General features: G+C 40.8%; 1 protein-coding gene across 1 annotated transcript in view; it reads right to left on the minus strand.

Annotated features, from left to right (window-relative positions):
• Positions 1 to 5,807: 5,807 nt before the first annotated feature.
• The window catches only part of LOC122929513 (pyroglutamylated RF-amide peptide receptor-like), a 312,149-nt gene continuing 301,235 nt past the window's right edge, over positions 5,808 to 16,721 (minus strand). The window contains exons 5-6 of the mRNA XM_044283116.1: positions 9,345 to 9,442; positions 5,808 to 6,193 (exon numbers count right to left, since the gene is read on the minus strand). Of these exons, the coding sequence (XP_044139051.1) occupies positions 5,808 to 6,193; positions 9,345 to 9,442 (484 nt within the window). The remainder of the gene's footprint in view (positions 6,194 to 9,344; positions 9,443 to 16,721) is intronic.

A 16,721-nucleotide genomic window follows, 5' to 3' on the forward strand; every position in this document is an offset into this window, starting at 1 on the left:
CACAAGGCCCCTGGCTGCCTTTTTCCTGGCTATGTTAACGTCCTATCACTGTGGCTGCTGCATCCACGGGAACTAAAATGGTGGTGGTTATGTGGTTTAATCACTTGACCTCTTTCTTACTTGTCCACAGCCACATCCTCTCCTGAATAGTAGCTGGATCGGCCAATCTACTGTTTGGCACATCCGTGGGAACTATAATATCAGTGGCATTGACATGTTCCCGTAGCCAGGGGACAAGGAGCTCAGTTCAGGTCAGCTAAAGGTAAACGTTAGCTTACTGTGAAACAGCATGGACTTGAGGGCCCATTCCTTTTATTCTGCCAGATACTGCTCCATAAGTGCCCTGGAGGAGGAGCTTCACTGTGAAGTACTTTCTGTATTGAGCTGCTTCTTCCCAGCCCCTCCAATTTGGTCTGATTGACAACTATAGCATCCAACCAGGTGACAACTATATATGCCACTCTGCGCAGAGGGGTAGGGTTGTAATGCAAGCCAATGCAGCAAAAACTTTGCAGTGAAGCTTAACCTCATGGGCACTTGCAGGTGCAGAATCTGGCAGAATCAAAGTTCATATTATCACTACTCCTGATAATATAAAACTCCACAAAAGGTATATTTGTACTGCTCTCCACAGCTCCTACCTAGTACTTTCAAGAGATTAGCATGGTCAAAACTGATAACAGATTCCCTTTTAGAAGACAGGAGTTTCTTCAGGGGTCTGTACAGTACACACAGAGTACCAGAAAAATCTAATAGAGATCCCCCTACCATGTATCCAAAGGAGTAGCTCATCCTGGCACAGGTAAAGAGCAGTATAGAACATGCAGTACCACCACTGTACTGTAGAGAGGCGCCACTGTGCAGCCAATACAGGTGATTTGCCAGTGAAATGGCATGTTGATTGATTGGATCTTCCAGTCAATCACATAAACCACAGTTCATACAGGCATTGTATATTGAGTCTATTTCAATCTACCATGCCCCAGGAAAGACTAAATCCCGCCCATCAGTGCCGGTGACATCACCGGGGTTCCTGGGAGCCCCATGGAGAGCCCCAGTACATCACCGCAACTCCAAAAAATGCCTTTGCCTTCGTGATTTAGCACAGGGCAAAGGAGAGCATCAGAGCATGAACTGCTTCGATGCTCCTGTCAGGGGGCTGCCGGGGGAAAAATGGAGGGATGTGCGGGTTCAGCTCTGTACCCGGACAACCCCTTTAAGATAGTTTATCAATATCAGATTGGTGAGTTTTCACAGATCAGCTGTTTGAATGCCTACTGCGCTCCAAAACAGGCACAAGAATAGCCCATCTGCAGTAGCATTCACGGACACTATGCAGTTCACAGAGCTATGCAGTTACTGTTCTGATATTGACGACCTATCCTGTTTGAAGACTATCAACTTGGCATTGAGGTAAGGCAACTTTGCTTTATCTGTTTCTTTATGTGAACACTGGAATGTAAGAACTTACTGTATTCAAAAAGGATGTGGACCACATGGAATGGCGCCTAACAGGCAGTGAAGAAAAGGACCACGATCACCATCATCATTACAGCTCATTTCTTTTTCCTTGGAAATAACCAGAAAACATGTTAAAAGAGCAAACCCTCTCTGGAATACAGACCGACATCAGTTCTGAAAACAGCTCACATAAGATTATTGTAAAAATAAAGACAAACTTTTTTTATTTTGTACAGTTTCTGCACGGACCGGGCCTCAGGGGGAAAATGTGAGTGTTGGTGGGCCGATGGGGGTAGTAGTTGTTTACTCACGCTTAATAGCACTCCCTGGAAGGACAGCACCAGTTCCTTCGGGGCACACTCTGTTTTCCAGGGACTCCTTCCAGATGGTGGTTGAGGTGCCCTTGGTGGTGTGGTTTGAAGGTGCCATGGAGGCAGGGTCCCTGGTGTTCGTGACGCCAGCACTGTAAGGTGCAAATAGGTGATAAGTTCGTCCAATAAGGAGACCAGTTCTCTTAACAAATTGCCAGTACTTTACTGAAGCTGATCCAAAGGTCATCAATGTGCGCAAAAGTCATTTACAGCAAGGCAGCTTCTACAATGGCTCAGGTTAGTTCACAAAAGTTGCATAAGGGGTAGTTTTCCTCTATAACAATCAATCCCTTGTTTCTCCAGGCTGGAGGGATGTTCTATCTCTGCTGTACTGTATAGTCATATACTTCTGTATCCTCTCTAGGAGTACTATCTCCTGACAGGTGACCTTTCTGTCTTTGGTTATGGTGGGCAGCTGGTAGCTTAGAATCTCTCCACCTAATGCAAAGGAGACTAGAGCCTGATAAATGATAATTACCTTCCTTTGTCAATATTCTCACTCCATCTCTGGGTTGCCTGGATCTTCTGTAATCTTTCCCTTCTATGGGCTGGTACATGGAACTAACTCTGGAGTTTTGATAACTCTGAAAAATGGCTGCTGAGGTGTAGCTTTTCCTCAGACATCACACTCTCCTCCTTCTTCTTTTCTTCTCCGAGAGCAGGCCAGAGTCAGCCCTGGGAGGTTTGTTAGAACCTCCCCCTCCCTGTGCACCTTTATGGAAATTCAGGCACAAGCACATTTTCATGAAACACAATCACAGTATTAAGCAGTGTGTTTCAGGACACTGCATTTCTATAGGATTTGCCTCCAGTAAAAATGTGACCTGTAGAAGAAGCAAACTCAGAAGCAAGTGTTGTACAGTATGTGAGAGTTTATTTCTGTTATCAATATCACCCTTGTATATTGCAATATGTCAAAATACAACATACTGTATGAGGTCAGATTCACAACTGAGCAGTTATGGCTTTGGATCCACTCCCAGCCCAAAATGGGGTTAAAGAACACCAAGAAAAAAACTCAAAGATGAAACAAAAGATAACGCTGTGTGTGAGACCATTGTAATCCAGCTCTGATGGCCTATGTACAGTATCTTTATTATAAAAGTCAATACAGGGAAGCTTTGAAACTTTGTCCCATTTCTTGTACATAAGTACAGTTGTTTCTTAAGTTACAAAAATATCTCAACCTGGTATTCATTGTTTTATATGTATCAACTCTTTAATTCCATCCTATATGGCTTTTCAAAATTTCTCCTTTACATTTCGAGTCTTCATATCCAGACACAAGACTTATATACATTCATTAAGCCACAGATGAAGATATCATACTTAATTAGGTGGGTAAGTGCCTAGATCCAGATACCTGTTCCATATATATACGTACAGTACCAGTCAAAAATTTGCACACACCTTTTTATTTTTTTTATTTTTAATTTTCATGTTAGATTCATATTGAACACTTGAAATGATGAAGAAACACATATGGCTGCCTGTTTCCTTGCTATGTTAACGTCCCATCACTGTGGCTGCTGCATCCACGGGAACTAAAATGGTGGTGGTTATGTGGTTTTATCACTTGACCTCTTTCTTACTTGTCCACATCCTCTCCTGAATAGGAGCTGGATCGGCCAATCTACTGTTTGGCACATCCATGGGAACTATAACTTGTGACAAGCAGTTCAGGTGAGCTAAAGGTACAAACCGGATTCCAAAAAAGTTGGGACACTAAACAAATTGTGAATAAAAACTGAATGCAATGATATGGAGATTGAAAATGTCAATATTTTATTTGTAATAGAACTTATATGACAGATCAAATGTTTAATCCGAGTAAATGTATCATTTTAAAGGAAAAATACGTTGATTCAAATTTTCACGGTGTCAGCAAATCCCCCAAAAGTTGGGACAAGTAGCAATAAGAGGCTGGAAAAAGTAAATTTGAGCATAACAAAGAGCTGGAAGACCAATTAACACTAATTAGGTCAATTGGCAACATGATTGGGTATAAAAAGAGCTTCTCAGCCAAGATGGGTAGAGGATCACCAATTCCCACAATGTTGCGCAGAAAGATAGTGGAGCAATATCAGAAAGGTGTTACCCAGCGAAAAATTGCAAAGACTTTGCATCTATCATCATCAACTGTGCATAACATCATCCGAAGATTCAGAGAATCTGGAACAATCTCTGTGCGTAAGGGTCAAGGCCGTAAAACTATACTGGATGCCCGTGATCTCCGGGCCCTTAAACGACACTGCACCACAAACAGGAATGCTAATGTAAAGGAAATCACAGAATGGGTTCAGGAATACTTCCAGAAACCATTGTCAGTGAACACAATCCACCGTGTCATCTGCCGTTGCCAGCTGAAACTCTACAGTGCAAAGAAGAAGCAATTTCTAAGCAAGATCCACAAGCTCAGGTGTTTTCACTGGGCCAGGGATCATTTAAAATGGAGTGTGGCAAAATGGAAGACTGTTCTGTGGTCAGACGAGTCACGATTCAAAGTTCTTTTTGGAAATCTGGGATGCCATGTCATCCGGGCCAAAGAGGACAAGGACAACCCAAGTTGTTATCAACGCTCAGTTCAGAAGCCTGCATCTCTGATGGTATGGGGTTGCATGAGTGCGTGTGGCATGGGCAGCTTGCATGTCTGGAAAGGCACCATCAATGCAGAAAAAGATATTCAGGTTCTAGAACAACATATGCTCCCATCCAGACGTCATCTCTTTCAGGGAAGACCCTGCATTTTTCAACAAGATAATGCCAGACCACATTCTGCATCAATCACAACATCATGGCTGCGTAGGAGAAGGATCCGGGTACTGAAATTGCCAGTCTGCAGTCCAGATCTTTCACCTATAGAGAACATTTGGCGCATTATAAAGAGGAAGGTGCAACAAAGAAGGCCCAAGACGATTGAACAGATAGAGGCCTGTATTAGACAAGAATGGGAGAGCATTCCTATTTCTAAACTTGAGAAACTGGTCTCCTGGGTCCCCAGACGTCTGTTGAGTGTTGTAAGAAGAAGGGGAGAAGCCACACAGTGGTGAAAATGGCCTTGTCCCAACATTTTTGGGATTTGTTGACACCATGAAATTCTGATTCAACATATTTTTCCCTTAAAATGGTACATTTTCTCAGTTTAAACTTTTGTTCCGTGATTTATGTTCTATTCTGAAAAAATTTTTAGAAGTTGGCACCTCCACATCATTGCATTCAGTTTTTATTCACAATTTGTATAGTGTCCCAACTGTTTTGGAATCCGGTTTGTACACGTTAGCTTACTGTGAAACAGCATGGACTTAGGTGCCCATTCCTTTTATTCTGCCATATACTGCTCCATAAGTGCCCTGGAGGAGGAGCTTTACTGTTAAGTACTTTCTGCATTGATCTCCTTCTTTCCGGCCCCTCCCCTTTGGTATGATTGACAACTATAGCATCCAACCAGGTTACCACTATAGCTGCCTCTCAGCGCAGAGGGGAAGGGTTGTGAAGCAAGTCAATGCAGCAAAAACTTTGCAGTGAAGCTTAACCTCATGGGCACTTGCAGGAGCAGAATCTGGCAGAATCAAAGCTCATATTATCACTACTCCTGATAATATAAAACTCCACAAAAGGTATGTTTGTACTGCTCTCCACAGCCTCTACCTAGTACTTTCAACAGATTAGCATGGTCAAAACTGATAACAGATTGCCTTTTAGGTGAGGTGTCCAACATCACAGATATTTCCCCAACCCTAAGCTGCAACCAGTAACCCCGTTCTTTTTGCCACAAGATGGAACAAAAATTACATTAATGAAAGTTGGAAACGTAACCATGTTTAATGGTCAATGTAGTGTAAAATAAAGAAAGATACTATAAATAATCATGCACTTGTGGAAACACATTCATAACAATAGAATTTGTTTTTCAAGGTCTTCTTTCATTAAAAAAACACTTTATCAAAGAAAATCCCTGCTCTGATTCCACAGTCATTAAGCTGACTGTCCATTTGGATGGAGGTCCTTGTGAGAATTCACCAAAGGGTAAGTGACAGATTCTAGTTTGGCAGCTGGGAACTGTTCACACAGCCGGAGTTCTAGGTTCTCTGCACTCAAGTGACTGTGGGCACTTTGTCCATCCCTTCTATGCGAGAAAGCAGATGCTCCAACTTTAGGCTTCTCTAGCAGACTGTCCCTCTTTTCAGTTGGCTCTTGTGCTCGAAAATGGCAGACAAGCACGGCCACTAAGCTCTTCTTGAAGTTTTCATTCATGAAGGTATAAACTACAGGGTTATTAAAAGAGTTAAAAAATCCAACAGCTTGAACGATGGCCACTATCATTTTCACTGTGACATCATCATACTCTTCTTCCAGGTCATCTGAGGAAGATAAAAGATTACTTTAGGTTTATGAAGCCAACATTTTCTATCAAGAAGGCATACTTTATAAAATATAGAACATGGTGCAAAATATCAACAAAGCCATATCAGTAAGTGCCATATAATCATCATACAAACACATTGGTCAACAATAGCCAGAAAGTGGCCAACCCCTTTAATGGAGAGAAAGAGATTGTGCAGATGGTATTCATCTGCCTTCATATTTATGGGACAATCTGTCATTTAATGTAGATCACACTTTTTGGTTTGGAATGTGCACATCTACCCATGAAGTCAACATCAGCAGTAGATGTAAAAAGTGCATATACAGTAACAGTACACATTATTTGGCTCAGGCACTTCTAACCAAAATGCATTAGCTTTGACACCAACCTTATAGTATCACGAGAATGATGGCAGTGTGGGAGTCACAAACTAGATAAATGAGGAAACCTATGGAAAAGGACGTCCCCCATATTGCACCAGCTGTCAACCGGCCTTACCTACCAGGACATGGAAGCCAGACACAGCGGGACCCACTTATGTGCTACTCGCATCGGTCTTTTCCCCTTTGCAGTGGGCACATGTCCCTTAGCCTCTGCTCCTGGAAGTGCTTTGAACCCAGCAGTTGGGAGACGAAGTGCGGTGGGTCCCGATACAGGAACCTGTACTAGGCTGGGAAGCCCAGCAGGGACTGAAGGAGAAGATATACATGGGTGGGCAGGAAGCGCTTGCACTAGGTAGGATAGCCTATGGAGACCAGGGCCTGGGCATGTGCATGCGTTCGAGGAGAGGAATGTCACACACACACCAAGTCGGGGAGTGCAGCAGTACCTGGGCAGGATGTGGGGATCAGCTCCAGGCCGGGAAAGAAGGCCACACACAGATTTTGTATCTTCAAAATCATACTTACCCACAGCATAAAGTTAACATCAAATTTTTATCATGGTGGTAAAGACCGCAAAAAAGTAAAACCCTGAAAATAATGTTGGAATTGCTTTGTTTGGTCACACTGTCAGTCCAAAAGTTTTTTTAAAGTACATTAGAGGTACCCCCAAAATAGTGGTATTAAAAAATACTACTCACCCCACATTAACCACTAATATGGCTTTATTGATGGAAAATAAAAAATTATGCCTCTTGAAATATATAGAAAAAAAAAGGAGCACATTTATTAAGACCAGTTGGCGGTGTATCGCTGAAGTTATGTAAAGGCGCCGGCTTCTACATAACTTTGGCGTATCCACCACTGATTCTAAATGTAAGACAGCTTCCTTGCTTTTTTATGCCTAAACCAGGCCCACACCACACCCCTTTTTTTAAACCTGGTGTGAGCAGGGAAGAAGTTTCAGATTCTGCCACAACATGGCGTGCGACAAAATCTGTGCCAGATATACGCCACAAAAGTGTTCATAAATGACCCTCTAAGTAACTAAGTACAAAAATAGGTTGCGTCGGTAAAGGGTTAAAGAACATTAGGAAAAACACCTCGAAAGATTTGATGCTTGTCCCCAAAAACACTGTGTGTGAAACCACTCTAAGCCATCTCTGATGGCCTATGTATCTTTATTATAAAAGTCAATAAAGGCAAGCTTTGAAATTTGGTCCCATTTTTGGTACATAAATTCAGTGGTCCCTCTATGACAATGCCCTCAGGATACAATATTTTCAACATACAATAGTCTTTCCTGGGGCATGGTAGATAGAAATAGACTCAATATACAATGCCTGTATGAACTGTGGTTTATGTGATTGACTGGAAGATCCAATCAATCAACATGCCATTTCACTGGCAAATCACCTGTATTGGCTGCACAGTAGCGCCTCTCTACAGTACAGTGGTGGTACTGCATGTTCTATACTGCTCTTTACCTGTGCCAGGATGAGCTACTCCTTTGGACACGTGGTGAGGGGATCTCCATTTTATTTTTCTAGTACTCTGTGTGTACTGTACAGACCCCTGAAGAAGCTCCTGTCTTCTACATAGAAAGTAATTTACAGCTTCCAGAAGCTGTTTCTGACTGTTATGTGTAAGAACTTGCTTTTTCTGTATTAGTTTGCTATTTAATTTTTTTTAATCTTAATTTTATCTTATTTTAGTATGCCATTTTGGGGCTTTGATACCAATTACTAGTTTTCCGTAGAGTTACAGTTCAAAGTTATAACGGTTTCAACATGCAATAGTCGTCCTAGAACCAATTATTACTGTAAAATGAAGGACCATGAACTTAAAGGATAAAAAATTAGACTGAAGTAGTTGATACAAGTTAGGATGTTAAAGGGGTTTCCGTTACTGTAATATTGATGTAATCAAAAATTGAGGCACTCAGTCTGGAAGTTATGCAAATTAAGTGAATTTTATTCTTTCATTTTTTTATTTTTCTATGTCATCCATAGGCCCGTTATATGTTAAAGGGTAACAGATTAATTTCTGACCAGACGTTTCGGTCACGGTGGACCTTCATCAGTGGTCATGTTATCTGTGTGTGGAGAGTATGGGTTTGCCTGGGCGCAGGATGCAGCTGCATCCAGCGCCCAGGCAAACCCATACTCTCCACACACAGATAACATGACCACTGATGAAGGTCCACCGTGACCGAAACGTCTGGTCAGAAATTAATCTGTTACCCTTTAACATATAACGGGCCTATGGATGACATAGAAAAATGAAAAAATGAAAGAATAAAATTCACTTAATTTGCATAACTTCCAGACTGAGTGCCTCAATTTTTGATTACTTGGATACGGCCTAATAAGCCCTTGATTGGCACCGGTATCAAGATTTGAACAGAGTGCGGTTCCTCACCTCTTCACAGACTGTAATATTGATGACCTGTCCCTAAGATAGTTTATCAATATCAGATTGGTGGGTCTTTGACTCCTGGCACTTCACAGATCAGATGTTTGAATGGCTACTGCGCTCCAAAACAGGCACAAGAATAGCCCATCTGCAGTACCATTAACGGACACTACACAGTTCACAGAGCTATGCTGTTACTGTTGGAGAGAGAAGGGGAGGTTTAAGAATTCAGACCCCAACTGTTCTGATATTGACGACCTATCCTGTTTGAAGACTACCAACTTGGCCTTAAGGTAAGGCAACTTTGCTTTATCTATTTCTTTGTGTGAACACTGGAATGTAAGAACTTACTGTATTCAAAAAGGATGTGGACCACATGGAATGGCGCCCAACAGGCAGTGAAGAAAAGGACCACGATCACCATCATCATTACAGCTCGTTTCTTTTTCCTTGGAAATAACCAGAAAACATTTTAGTAGAGCAAACCCTCTCTGGAATACAGACCGACATCAGTTCTGAAAACAGCTCACATAATATTATTGTAAAAATAAAGACAAACTATTTTCATTTTGTACAGTTTCAGCAACGACCGGGCCGCAGGGGCAATATGTGAGTGTTGGTGGGTCGATGGGGGTAGTAGTTGTTTACTCACGCTTAGTAGCGCTCCCTGGAAGGACAGCACCAGTTCCTTCGGGACACACTTTGTTGTCCAGGGACTCCTTCCAGATGGTGGTTGAGGTGCCCTTGGTGGTGTGGTTTGAAGGTGCCGTGGAGGCAGGGTCCCTGGTGTTCGTGACACCAGCACCGTAAGGCGCAAATAGGTGATAAGTTTGCCCAATAAGCAGACCAGTTCTCTTAACAAATTCCCAGTACTTTACTGAAGCTGATCCAAAGGTCATCAATGTGTGCAAAAGTCATTTACAGCAAGGCAGCTTCTACAATGGCTCAGGTTAGTTCACAAAAGTTGCATAAGGGGTAGTTTTCCTCTATAACAATCAATCCCTTGTTTCTCCAGGCTGGAGGGATGTACTATCTCTGATGTACTGTATAGTCATATACTTCTGTATCCTCTCTAGGAATACTATATCCTGACAGGTGGCCTTTTTGTCTTTGGTTATGCTGGGCAGCTGGTAGCTTAGAATCTCTCCACCTAATGCAAAGGAGATTAGAGCCTGATAAATGACAATTACCTTCCTTTGTCAATATTCTCACTCCATCTCTGGGTTGCCTGGATCTTCTGTAATCTTTCCCTTCTATGGGCTGGTACATGGAACTAACTCTGGAGTTTTGATAACTCTGAAAAATGGCTGCTGAGGTGTAGGTTTTCCTCAGACATCACACTCTCCTCCTTCTTCTTTTCTTCTCCGAGAGAAGGCCAGAGTCAGCCCTGGGAGGTTTGTTAGAACCTCCCCCTCCCTGTGCACCTTTATGGAAATTCAGGCACAAGCACATTTTCATGAAACACAATCACAGTATTAAGCAGTGTGTTTCAGGACACTGCATTTCTATAGTTATTGCCTCCAGTAAAAATGTGACCTGTAGAAGAAGCAAACTCAAGAGCAAGTGTTGTACAGTATGTGAGAGTTTATTTCTGTTATCAATATCACCCTTGTATATTGCAATATGTCAAAATACAACATACTGTATGAGGTCAGGTTCACAACTGAGCAGTTATGGCTTTGGATCCACTCCCAGACCAAAATGGGGTTAAAGAACACCAAGAAAAACTCAAAGATTTGAAAAAAAAAAGATGTGTGTGAGACCAGTGTAATCCAACTCTGATGGCCTATGTACAGTATCTTTATTATAAAAGTCAATACAGGGAAGATTTGAAACGTTGTCCCATTTTTATTACATAACTACAGTGGTTCCTCAAGTTACAAAAATATCTCAACCTGGTATTCATTGTTTTATATGTATCATAGAAACATAGAATGTGTTGATTCCCTTTATGTATTTAAAAGTTTCTATCATATCCCCTCTGTCTCGTCTTTCTTCCAAGCTATACATGTTAAGGTCCTTTAATCTTTCCTGGTAAGTTTTATCCTGCAATCCATGTACTAGTTTAGTAGCTCTTCTCTGAACTCTCTCCAAAGTATCAATATCCTTCTGGAGATATGGTCTCCAGTACTGCGCACAATACTCCAAATGAGGTCTCACTAGTGCTCTGTAGAGCGGCATGAGCACCTTCCTCTTTCTACTGGTAATGCCTCTCCCTATACACCCAAGCATTCTGCTAGCATTTCCTGCTGCTCTATGACATTGTCTGCCTACCTTTAAGTCTTCTGAAATAATGATCCCTAAATCCCTTTCCTCAGATACTGAGGTTAGGACTGTATCACTGATCTTATATTCAGCTCTTGGGTTTTTATGCTCCAGGTGCATCATCTTGCACTTATCAACATTACATTTTTGTTGCCAGATTTTTGACCATTCCTCTAGTTTTCCTAAATCCTTTTCCATTTGGTGTATTCCTCCAGGAACATCAACCCTGTTACAAATTTTTGTGTCATCAAAAAGACACACCTTACCATCGAGGCCTTCTGCAATTTCGCTGATAAAGTTATTAAACAATATGGGTCCCAGAACAGATCCCTGAGTTACCCCACTAGTAACAAGACCTTGGTCTGAATATACTCCATTGACTACAACCCTCTGTTGTCTGTCCCTCAGCCACTGCCTAATCCATTCAAAATTATGGGAGTCCACACACAAAGACTGCAATTTACTGATAAGCCTTCTATGTGGGACAGTATCAAAAGCCTTACTAAGGTCCAGATAAGCGATGTTTACTGCACCTCCGCCATCTATTATTTTAGTCACCCAATCAAAAAAATCTATAAGATTAGTTAGACATGATCTCCCTGAAGTAAACCCATGCTGTTTTTGATCTTTCAATCGATGGGATTTTAGATGTTCCACAATCCTCTCCTTAAGTATGGTTTCCATTAATTTCCCCACTATTGATATCAGGCTTACTGGCCTATAGTTGCCCGATTCCTCCCTACTACCTTTCTTGTGAATGGGAACAACATTCTCCAATTTCCAATCTTCTGGGATGACTCCTGTTGCCAGTGATTGGTTAAATAAATTGTATCAACTCTTTAATTCCATCCTATATGGCTATTCAAATTTTCTCCTTTACATGTTGAGTCTTCTTCATATCCAGACACAAGACTTATATACATTCATTAAGCCACAGATGAAGATATCATACTTAATTAGGTGGGTAAGTGTCTAGATCCAGCTACGGTACCTGTTTCATATATATATACGTACAGTACCAATCAAAAATTTGAACACACCTTTTCATTTTTTTTATTTTTCTATTTTCTTTATGGTACATTCATATTGAACACTTGAAATGATGAAGGAACACATATGGAATGAAAGACATATTTCCATCTCAGACATTGATGGCCTATCACTAATCTAGGCCATTAATGTCAGATAGCTATAGGTCCCACCTCTGTGACCTGCTGCTATCTCCAGAATGTGGCCCCCAAAGTGAAAAGTAGCAAGCTGTGCATGCATGCCATGCTCTCCATTGATTGTTATGGGAGTTCTGAAAATAGCTGAGTAAGTGTCCTCAGCTATTTTTGAATGTCCCATAGCCATGACTTCTCCATATACAGTACCTCCGCTTGGATATTTTTGGAAAACTGATAGTGGTGAATGGAGAGTGGTGTGCAGGGTGCTCTCCTTCACTTCGGTGGGGGTGGGTGGGGGCATTCGGGAAATATGTAATCAATGCCTGAGATTGGCATAGCATGTTAAGTAGTAAACAAAACAAGTGTTAAACAAACCAAAATCTGCTTTATATTTTAGATTCTTCATAGTAGCCCCCTTATAATTTGATGACAGCATTGCACACTCTTGGCATTCTCTCATCTCTCAATCAGATTCAGGAGGTAGTCAGCTGGAATGGTTTTCGAATAGCCTTGAAGGAGTTCCCAGGTATGCTGAGCACTTGAAGGCTGCTTTTTCTTCTCTTTGCAGTACAACTCATTCCTAACCATCTCAATTAGGTTAATGTGACACATGTCCATCACTCTTCTTCTTGGTCAAATAGTCCTTACATAGCCTGATGGTTTGTTTGAGGTCATTGTAATGTTGAAAAACAAATGATGGTCCCACAAAGTGTAAACCAGATGCCATGGCATGTCACTGCAGGATGATGTGGTAGCTATGTCAGTTAAATGTGCCTTGAATTTTGAATGAATCACCAAGTGTCATGTGCAAAGCAACTCTATACCATCACAAGTCCTCCATGCTTCACAGCTGGTACCAGGCATGTGGAAACCACCCACGCAATTGTTCTATCCTACAAAGACATGGTAGTTGGAGCCAAATTCATATTCAAATTCACACTAAAGTACAGATTTCCACTGGTCTAATGCCCATTTCTTGTGTTTCTTGGCCCAAGCAATTCTCTTTTTCTTGTTTCTAAGTAATGTCTTCTCGCAGTCTCCTCTGAACAGTTGAGATGTGTCTGGTTCTTGACCTCTGTAAAGCATGTATGTAGACACTAATATGAGGTGCTATTAATTTGCAGTTTCTGAGGCTAAGAACTTCTGTAAATATACCACCTGGAGCAGTGGTAACTCTTGATCTTCCTTTCCTGGGATGGTCCTTATGAGAGCCAGTCTCATCATAACATTTGATGGTTACCATTAGTGTTGAAAAAATTTGTCCCAAAGCCGAATATCCTCAGACTTCATGGTAATGAATCAATTTTTCCTACAATGGTAGTTTAAAAAAAAAATATATATATATACTGTATATATATATACTTACCTCATTCACTTGTTTGTGGACAGACCATCCTCTCCCGTCTTGATTTAAGAAAGCCCCCCCCAAAGGGCCTACAGTGAGTGTCATGACCTCACCGCATGATCATGCTGTGTGCCTGCAGTGATGTCATCAGTGGATCCGAAGTGGAATTTGAAGTGTAATTTTATTTGCAACGAATCTGAATTTCCTCGTACTTCATGGTAACTAATAGTTTTTTTTCCTAAAAGGGCGGCTACAAGTGTTACAAAGTGAGTGTAAGAAGCCTGGGAACACAAGTTTATCCATAATGCTGTGCAGTCAGCCAATCAGCAGCTAGCCAGCCCCTGTGATATCACAGCCCTTTAAAAGCCTCGTTCTGCGTGGTCTCCGCCTTTTTACTGTAAGATGAGCATAGGGAGAGACGTGACAAGTGCTAGGGAAAGTGTTGCTAAAAACTTTTAGTTGTGGAATTTTGGATAGGGAGAGTGCAGAGACAGTGTAGAGAGAGTTTTTACACACTGTAGGATGAGCATAGGGAGAGCTTAGGAGGACTGCAGGGACAGTGAAGGGACTGTAATCTGAAGCTGAAGGAATCCATAGGAGACAGCCCAGTTTGCATCAATCCCTGTGTAGGGCACAGAGCTATCTAATTAAATGCTCTTTGTTAAATAGATAAGAAATTCTATTAGGCCATGATTCTCAAATTGGGGTTAATAAGTTGTTTAATTTTACTGTTATTGGGGTGTCCACCTTGTTTAATATATAATCAATTCTATTATGCCTTGATTCTCAAATTAGGGTTAAATAACCGAATTTTACTGTTATTGGGTTGTCCACTTTGTTTAATAGATAAGCAATTGCATTAGGCCTTGATTCTCAAAATGCGGTAGATAACCTGTCTTGTTCTACTGTTACTGGGGTGTCCAACTTGTTTATTATATAAGCAATTCCATTAAACCTTGATTCTCAAATTGGGGTGAATAAGCTGTCTAATTCTACTGTTAAAGGGGTGTCCACCTGCCTGTCACAGTAACTGTTTCACTACCAGAAAGGACTAGCTCTTAGTGTTGATCGAGCACCAACATGCTCTCGTGCTTGAGTAGAACACTTTGGGATGCTCGGGTGCTATACAGAGCACCCAAGCACAATGGAAGTCAATGAGAGAACCCAAGCATTAAACCAGGCACGCCCTGCTATGAAGAGGGGAGGGTGCCAGGTCCCACTGAGGTCTATGCAGAAGATTACTGTACAGTGGGGGAATCCCCCAGTGTGAGTCTGCGCTTAGGAGTCCCTGCTCTGACTCCATATATAGCTATGTCCATATATGGAGTCAGTGCTTGGGGACATCCAGTGTATTTAAATCTAATTTAGCTTTTACATTAGAGGCAAGAACCTTAACCACTCAGCTATAAAGCTGAATGATAAACTGTGTCAGAAAAACCTCATAGTAGTTTCTCATGTAGTAAGTATTCCTATACAGCAGAAGTATAATTTTATATTTAACTGCAGGTTAACATGCAGCTCTATAGTGTGATGGTTAAGGTTCTTTGCTCTAATGTAGAAGGTTGTGAGTTCAAATTCTGTCAGAAATAGAGGCTAAATAAGTTTTTAGCCATAATATACATAATATTATTATATAATTAGAATATATGATATATTATAATATATGTAAATATATTATGGTTAAAAACATCAGTAGTAGTTTCCTACATATTACGCATTCATATATAGCAGAAATATGATTTTATCTAGCTATATATATATATATATATACATATATTTATATTTTAGTAATTACACATTTATTTTGTGCCATACATTTTTTACATTTACTATAGAAAATATATACATTTAATTTAGCCTCTATTTCTGAAATGTTTCTGCCGGGATTTGGCAATTTTTTTTAAACAATTCAGCGAAGCGTCAAAATAGAACTTTTGTTTTGTCATCTGATTCATTTCCCTAAACCTCTTCTTGTCTTGCTGTTGACATTGTTCGACATTGTTGTGAGGATGTTTTATTCAAGGAGTAATTGTCACTATATTTCTTGTATGTCTTTGCTGAAGTTATGTTAAGTCCTCCAATTTCCATGAAGTTAAAAAAAAAATTTTTTCAATAGCTTAGATGCTCATAAATTATCATTTGCTCATATATTACATAGTCATACTCATGTGTAGTCATGTTTTCAAGAAAGGGACAGGTTCTATTGCAGTATCTGGTAATAATAATATCATACACTACGCATATAGAGACAAAGGTAGAAACACCATTCCCTTGGAGGTTGAAAAGCAGCAGACGGCAAGTAATACATCTAAATGCAAATCAGTAATTTGCTACGGGACTTATGGTTTCAGACCTGTATCAAGCATAAGTCCCTGCCTGTCTGCCCTGTTTATATTCCAAAGAAATTGTTTAAGCATATTTCATGTTCTACAAGAAATAGGTTAATTCAGCTTAATTCCAGCTTTCATAAGGAGTCTGTGAGCAGTTTTGCTCATGCTAAACTGCTGACGGAATCAGATAGATGCTGGAGAGAACAGCACAAATATAAGTTCAGGAGAAGTGTAACTATTAGTGTTGATCGTGAATATTGGCACTTTGAGAATTCGCAAAGATGTACAGTAGAATATAGTGCTATATATTCATCATCGCGAATATTCACGATTTTTTTTTTTTTACCAGTGACCTCCCTTCTTGCTTGTGGGCCAATGAGAAGGCTGCAATGTCTTTGTCAGAGCTTAGCAACATCCCTAGCAAACCAACATGAAAGTTGCCTACCCCTTTACTATATAAGAAACTCCCCAGCAGCCATTTTCTGCTGTTTTGTAGTTCTAAGAGAGAGAGCAGTGACATTACTGTGCTCTGTGCTTTCATCTGGATCCTATTCCTTCCAAATACATTAGATAGTTAGTTAGCTCACATATATAATACAGATAGTTAGTGGGAGATAGTCAG

Source organism: Bufo gargarizans, chromosome 2 (genome assembly GCF_014858855.1).
Source record: "Bufo gargarizans isolate SCDJY-AF-19 chromosome 2, ASM1485885v1, whole genome shotgun sequence".
Taxonomy (NCBI): domain Eukaryota; kingdom Metazoa; phylum Chordata; class Amphibia; order Anura; family Bufonidae; genus Bufo; species Bufo gargarizans.